Source organism: Sinocyclocheilus rhinocerous, unplaced genomic scaffold, assembly GCF_001515625.1.
Source record: "Sinocyclocheilus rhinocerous isolate Xijiao unplaced genomic scaffold, SAMN03320098_v1.1 scaffold2549, whole genome shotgun sequence".
In the NCBI taxonomy this organism is placed as follows: domain Eukaryota; kingdom Metazoa; phylum Chordata; class Actinopteri; order Cypriniformes; family Cyprinidae; genus Sinocyclocheilus; species Sinocyclocheilus rhinocerous.
Genome location: NW_015644382.1, coordinates 4371 through 12449, shown reverse-complemented (window position 1 = coordinate 12449; position 8079 = coordinate 4371). Strand labels below are relative to the sequence as shown.

Genomic DNA, 8079 nt, shown 5'->3' with positions numbered 1-8079 from the left:
TGTGTGTGTATATATATATATATATATATATATATATGTATATGTGTGTGTATATGTATGTGTATATATATATATATATATGTATATATGATCTATTCCTTTAACAACTGCAAAACTTCAATTATCCATTAGCTTGACAGCATGTTGATTTTCCAGCTATATTTTTGTGCTTCCGTTATTACAAGCCAACAGAAAAAAATGCTTGACCGCAGTCTGGACATTTAGGGCAGAAATATGTTTGTCCATTCATTTCTCTCTCTGTGAGCTCACATTCTCGCTCTCCTACTCGAACGTTTACCATTTAAGAGGAAAAAGTCTAATCTGAGTCTATTTCAGGCCCACAAATCTGGAGGGTCACGACCCAAAAATCTGTTTCTGATACAGTCATGAAGAGCAGGGAAAATGCTACATCAAAATATTAGATGAATAACTAACATGGACATTGCATGATTTACTCAGGTCAAACCTATTTGTGTAGCGCTTTTCACAAAACACATTGTTTCAGACCAGCTTTACAGGAAATAATGATATTAATGTTTCTAATATCTTGATATAGTAATTGCTTTTAGTTGCATTTAGCAGATTAGAGCTGTATAATCACACAGATCACATTTGTTATATAGTACATATCACTTCACCCAATTCCTTATCTGGTGAAACCTATAACAATTTGTCATACTGAAGAGCCCAATTACTATTTGTTGACATGTATCGCTGACATGGTTGAATGATTTAAATAAATGACAGGGTTAAAAATTTCAATTGTATCTCCCAGCCTTTAGTCTTTTCATTTTAACCACTAGCACATTAGCAGCGCCTTAGCATTACGTTAGCCTGTTAGCTGGACAATCACATCCCCATTCGTGTTTCATATCCGCTTCTTTTTTCTCTCTGTCTCACTCTATTTATTTTCTCTCTCGCTACATTTTTTCAAGTCCATCAAACAACTGTGTTGAGTCGGAATTATTCTACAGTAACGGTGAGTAATGGCTTCTCATTGCATTGTCACCTGCACTGCTTGCCTCATGTACAGTTCATCTGTCTCTGTCAGCAGCGAGGGATTCACATGTGATAAATGCAGGGAAATAGTTAGGCTGACAGAGAAGATTTCTAGATGTGACTAGGTCAGCGAGTCCTGTACATTGTAAGGTTCCGGTTACAGAGCACCCTCAGCAGGGCGACTGTGTCATAGTCGCGGGTCAAAACACCGCTCTTCCGTTCCGATCAAATCATCAAACAGGTTCTCCCCACTCAGTGACGCACCCGCTGAGAAACCTGATCAAAGTGCTCTAGTTATTGGTGATTCTATTGTACGGAACGTGAAAATAGAGACACCAGCCACCATAGTCCAATGTTTACCGGGAGCCAGAGCCTGACATCTTGGCAAATTTAAAAGTGCTGGCTAATGCTAAACGTAAATTCAGTAAGATAATGATGTTCGACTTTGCCAGTCGGAGATCTCTAAAAAGAACATTAAAGAGGATTGCTCCTTTACGCTTAAGGAAGATTAAGGAAAACAGTCTGACACCGTGATATAAGGAGCACACTCGTGCCCTCAAGACAGCAGCCCGGTAAAACTAGAGGTATTTCGTATTGCTTGGCGGGAAAGTACCCTATCCTACAGAAAAAGCCTTAAAAACTGCTAGATCTGATTACTTTTCATCTCTTTTAGAAGAAAACAAACACAACCCAAAGTATTTATTCAATACAGTGGCTAAATTAACAAAAAAATATAACATCAGCAGGTGCAGACATTTCCCAACAGAATAGTAGTAATGATTTTATGAATTACTTTACTTCTAAGATCGATACTATTAGAGATACAATTGTAGCCATGTAGCCATCAGCCCAAGCGGCAACCTTCCGGTCTCTCTCGTGAAACCAACACGGAAGTGACTAAAACTGCAATTCATCGACTGGCCGCTAGAGGCTGGCTCCAAAAGGGAGTCAGTCCCATAGACTCCCCATGTTAAAATGCCCAACTTTACAGCAGAAAAAAATATGTTTACAGCCTGGTACAAAAAGTGGTTTTGGTCTATATAGCTAATTTTGCCCTTCATGACAACTGTGAGGGGGGTGAATTTTTTTTATAACTCATCCGTTTAAATCATATTAAGTTCTGCATAATTAAGGGCGTGGCCACTTGAGTGACAGGTGGATTGCCGCTGCTGTCACCACTGTCGAGCTAGGTGGGCGTGGTTTCAGCAACCAGCTCCCGCCTCTTTGCCCATTTTCGATTATCTGGGAGTGACGCGAGGTGACACGCTGCCAAGATGGCGACGGTCGGCTCCGCCCACTTTGAGCTTCAAAAACGCTTTTCAGAAACCTACGGGTGGACGTCACGGACACTATGTCCATGTTTTTATACAGTCTATGCGTCAGCCACAGTATCACATCAGATAGTGCGCTATAGATCCCCTGAGGAACAATTCCACTCATTCTCTTCTATAGGAAAGGAAGAATTGTATAAACTTGTTAAATCATCTAAACCAACAACATGTATGTTAGACCCTATTCCATCTAAGCTACTAAAAGAGATGCTTCCAGAAGTCATAGATCCTCTTCTGAATATTATTAATTCGTCATTAGGATATGTCCCAAACATCTTCAAACTGGCTGATATTAAGCCTCTCATTATTAAACCACAAATTGACCCCAAATAATTAATTAATTACAGACCGATCTCGAATCTCCCTTTTCTGTCAAAGATATTAGAAAAGGTAGTATCATCACAACTATTTTCCTTCTTAGAAAAATATTCTCTGTGAGGATTTAGACCGTATCATAGTACTGAGACTGCTCTCATTAGAGTTACAAATGACCTGCTCTTATCATCCCATCATGGTTGTATCTCTCTATTAGTGCTACTGGAACTTAGCGCTGCGTTTGACACTATTGACCACGACATTCTTTTGAAAAGACTAGAAAATGATGTCGGCATTAGAGGAAGTGCATTAGCATGGTTCAAATCGTACTTATCTGACCGCCATCAATTTGTAGCAGTGAATGAAGAGGTGTCATATCGATCACAAGTGCAGTATGAAGTACCTCAAGGCTCAGTACTAGGACAGTTTCTTTTTACGCTTTACATGCTACCCTTGGGAGATATCATCAGGAAACACGGTGTTAGCTTTCACTGTTATGCTGATGATACTCAGCTCTATATTTCTTCGCAGCCCGGCGAAACATACCAATTTGAAAAACTAACAGAATGCATAATCGATATAAAAAACTTATCATATCGATCACAAGTACAGTATGGAGTACCACAAGGCTCAGTACTAGGACCTTTGGACCCTACATGTACCCTTGGGAGATATCATCAGGAAACATGGTGTTAGCTTTCACTGTTATGCTGATGATACTTAGCTCTATATTTCTTTGCGGCCCGACGAAACATACCAATTTGCAAAACTAACAGAATGCATAGTTGATATACAAAACTGGATGACTAGTAATTTCTTACAGTTAAATTCTAAAAAAAAACAGAGGTGTTAATTATCGGACCTAAAACCTCCACATGTAATAACCTAGAACACTGTCTAAGACTCGATGGCTGCTCTGTCAATTCTTCGTCATCAGTTAGGAACCTAGGTGTGCTATTTGATAGCAATCTTTCCTTAGAAAGCCACATTTCTAGCATTTGCAAAACTGCATTTTTCCATCTAAAAAATATACCTAAATTACGACCTATGCTGTCAATGGCAAATGCAGAAACGTTCATTTATGCGTTCATGACCTCAAGGTTAGATTATTGTAATGCTTTATTGGGTGGTTGTTCTGCACGCTTAATAAACAAACTCCAGCTGGTCCAAAATGCAGCAGCTAGAGTTCTTATTAGAACCAGGAATTATGACCATATTAGCCCGGATCTGTCAACACTGCACTGGCTCCCTATTAAACATGGTATAGATTTTAAAATCTTGCTAATTACCTATAAATCCCTGAATGGTTTAGTGCCTCAGTATTTGAGCGAACACTTATTGCATTATAGTCCACGGGAACCAGATGATTCCTCTGAACAATCGGACTTTGTTGCAGCCTAGAATTAAACTGCTGGTTTCGTCTGGCCAGAGGAGAATGGCACACTATTTCAACACACTATTTCCCTGTTTAATACTGTAAAGCTGCTTAGACACAATCTGCATTGTAAAAAGCATTATATAAATAATGGTGACTTGACTTGACTTATCTAGGCCTATGTATTTAGACCCCAAATGTCAGGCAGCTGTGGCAAGAAGAAAAACTCCACTTGATTTTGAATAATGGATGAAAAAAAAACTTTAGGAGAAAATAGGCAAAAGTATCAGTTCTCTTCTAACTCTACAGTCCAAACTTAATGTCAGTAATTCAGTAAATAAACTACTGTACTACTGTACTAAAAGCACACAGAAAGCCATCTGTCAGACAGCGAGTACCGAACTGAATTATTTCATGTGCTTTCATGTGCTCTTTTTCAAAATCAAGCACATTACACTTTTTATTTTCTCATTCATATAATGACTACAAGCAGATATAAACGAAAGAGCAAAAGCTCTATAAAAACCATTGACACTTTAGACTAGGGCTGTGCAAATAATCGAATGCGATAATCATGCACATCTCATCAGTAAAGCCGGTTCTGTGATTAGTAGTAAATCTCCATCACCTGCTTTCAAATGGAGCAGCATTTACTACACAGAGCCGTAGTTCACTGACAAGCTACACAATATCGCGTTCATAATTGCAGGCGATACATCGGCGATAATGAACGCGATATTGCATAGCTTGTCAGTGATCTACGGCTCTGTGTAGTAAATGCTGCTCCATCTGAAAGCAGGTGATGGAGATTTACTACTAATCACAGAACCGACTTTACTGACGAGATGCGCATGATAATGGCATTCGTTTATTTGCACAGTCCTACTTTAGACTGTGCAAATAAAGTAGGTGCAGACTGTGCAAACGCCATCATCACAATGTATAACATCTTGCTGGCCAGCCATATTCACAGTCTCCATACATTTGTCTGTTTGATTATAAGGACATTATGGGTGATTTTTGTGTTTCAGTGCTGGATTGCTACTGCATGTCCAGTATGATATAGGTCCTGAAGCAAACCCAGAAGAGAAGCTCTGCTCTAGACTGTATGTACTGTGATCTGTGTGTGTGTGTGTGAGTGTGTGTGTGTACCTGAACCTCTCCTCCTGCAGCGCCTGCATCACTAGCCTGCACTCCTTCATATATCCGCTCCTCACACTCTCCAGCGTCTCCTCCAGGCGCGTCTGCGTGTCTCGCAGCTCCTGCATCAGCATGTCCAGGCTGCCGCGGTGGCCCCGCTCCAGCGTGTTCCCCCTGGAGCTGGGCGGGCCCCCAGGGGCCCCCGTCATGCCGTTGGATCCCGAGGTGGCACTGGAGCAGTCCTCGTCGCTGCCGAACTTGGGGCTGGACTGCAGGTGTGCGGCGGAGGCTCTGTCCTCAGCCTCCTCCGCCCCGTCCCTCAGCACGCTGATGTTGTCTGCACTGCCGAAGTGGTGGCGGATGAGCGAAGCGATCTCGCGCGGTTTGGAGGCCACGGCCCCCGCGGCCGAGTGCAGGCTGTCCACCACCCCCTCGTTGAGGCCCGTGATGACCCGGGCCCCCACATCCCTCAGGCCCTGCTGCATGTCGCGCAGCGTGTCTTTGGGCTGCCGCTGCACGCTGCTGTGCTCCGCCTCGCGCAGACGACGGTGGTAATGCTCCAGCTTGCGCTGCAGCTGGGCGATGCTCGCCGCAGCCTTCTGGTTCTTCTTCTCAAACACCTGAGGATGGAGGCAATGTGGAGGGGTGTGGAAGATTGAGGGAGGGAGGAGAGCGAGACATGAGCGAGGAAGGAGATTAAGGCCCTGTTCACACTAGTGCGTTTTGGTTTTAAAACAGCATTTTAAAATGAAAACTATCTTCGTCTATACTGGTGTTTTCATTGCGTTTCAGAAACGATCTCAGTCCACACTATGCAACCGAAAATGCATGTCACATGACCATTCATGCAGGTACAACCATAAATATGTATTGGTAGTACAGCTGCACGATTAATCGTTAAAAAAAAATCACATTCTCCATTCAAACACCCATGTGATCCCATTTTTAAATGACAACGATTCGCTCATGTCTATTAAACCTTTGTAAAAATCATACTGCAACATTCAAATCTGCGTTTGCACTGCCGCTGACACAGAGAGAGCAGACATTTACCATGTTTGAGTAAGAAACAGCTTCACAAACAGTCTTTTCAACTACACAGTATTATTTCTGTCTTACAGTCATTCATATTATCACAGAAATAATGGGATGAAAGCTTATAGCTCATATATAAACATTAAAGCAAATCCCCTTTTGAAAGTAATTGGGTTTGTGTCGATTGCATAGTTTCACCACTAGGTGGCGACAATCGACTTTTAAAAAAATTATTTGTCATTGAATCATTCATTCAAGAGATTTTTTTTCAAAAATGCTGATCATACAGTAATGAAATAAGTGAAGTATTCATGAGTGAATCATTGAATCATTCATACAAACAACTTTTTCTTAATTTTAATATTAATAATTGGTGTATTAAATATATTATATTTTAAATACATATATATATTAAAATGTTTAATAATTAATTCAAATTAATTAAACACTTTTAAATAGACTGCAGCAATAATATTTTGTTACATTATTTTGTTTAGTTCAGAATCATGGGAGTATCGTGATCTCTATTTGAGACAAAAAAATAAATAAATCGTGATTCTCAATTTATCCAGAATCATGCAGCTCTAATAGGTAGATGCCCTATTATTTAGATGGTGGACGCGTGTCTACGTGCTTGGAGCGGTCGAATGGGGAATCTACCTATGCATATCTATGAGTACAACAATGAGCATGTTATTGTTTACACGTTTGTCAAGGATACGCAGAGCGAATGTGGGCAGCCACGCCATCGTTTTCAAAAGTCTCCGTTTGGTCCGTTTACACTGAAACGCAACCCTGGAGTTTCAAACTAAAACAGGGTCTGCAGCGTTTTCAAAAGTCTCCGTTTTTGAGGGTCGAAAATGCCGGAGTAGTGTTAACAACAGGTGTAACCGTACATGCACAGAATAATTGTTTACAAAAAGATAACGTATAACGTGCATTTACAAAATACATAGGCTAAATATTAATTTTACACTGACTTAAATTGTAATGAAAATAATGTAAAAATTTAAAAAATAAGTTTGACATTAATTTCGTTGCAATTATATATATGTGTGTGTGTGTGTGTAGTGGTGGCCAAAATATCTTTTGCTGTAGTGTGTCAGTAGGAAATATCAATTTACATTACATGATATATTGCAGTCAAATCTCTCTAACTTTAAGGGGTACAACAGCTTGTCACTGGGGCAGTACCCTGAAAGGAACATCTTTGTACCTTATTTACTGCTAAAAGGTAAATTGTAGCACCTTATGAGGGCATATTACTTTTAATCGCGAATAGTAAAATTAAGTGATGCAAAGGCCATGTATGGTAAACCATACTCGGAATTTGTCCTCTGCATTTCACCTATCCAAGCACTGTTCATGAACTTCCCCTACCTACATGTCCTGCCGGTACTGAGACTTGTTTACAAGTTTATAAGTCTGAGTCTTTAACCATTAGGCCACAACTGTCCCTATAATAGTATAATAGTAGATAAGGTACAACGTTGTCCTTTTAAGGGTACTGCTCCAGTGACATGTTCTTGTACCACTAAAGGTACAATCATTAGAACACTAGTACTGTCACCAGCTAAAAATGGTTTGAAGTCAGTTATTTCTATCTTTTGCTGTAGTGTGTCAGTAGGAAATATCAGTTTACATTTCCAAACATTCATTTTGCCATTACAGTTTTTCTCAATCGATTTGACACGTGTCCAAACTCAGGTCACTGTTCTCAAAACTGTTAACACAGTGATCTGAATACTTTGTAATTTTCCTAAACAGATTGTACGTCATTTTATACAGATTACAAATCATGCAAATAATTTTCTCAAAACAATGTGCACAAAACTCTCAAATGTTTTCACAATAGTTAATACAACCAACCAATACTTTAAAATA

At 40.1% G+C, this 8079-nt stretch overlaps 1 protein-coding gene across 1 annotated transcript in view; it reads right to left on the bottom strand.

Annotated features, from left to right (window-relative positions):
- Positions 1 to 8079, bottom strand: part of tmcc1a (transmembrane and coiled-coil domain family 1a) — a 16364-nt gene that overhangs the window by 4680 nt on the left and 3605 nt on the right. Inside the window, exon 2 of the mRNA XM_016576031.1 lies at positions 5173 to 5780. Within this exon, the coding sequence (XP_016431517.1) occupies positions 5173 to 5780 (608 nt within the window). The remainder of the gene's footprint in view (positions 1 to 5172; positions 5781 to 8079) is intronic.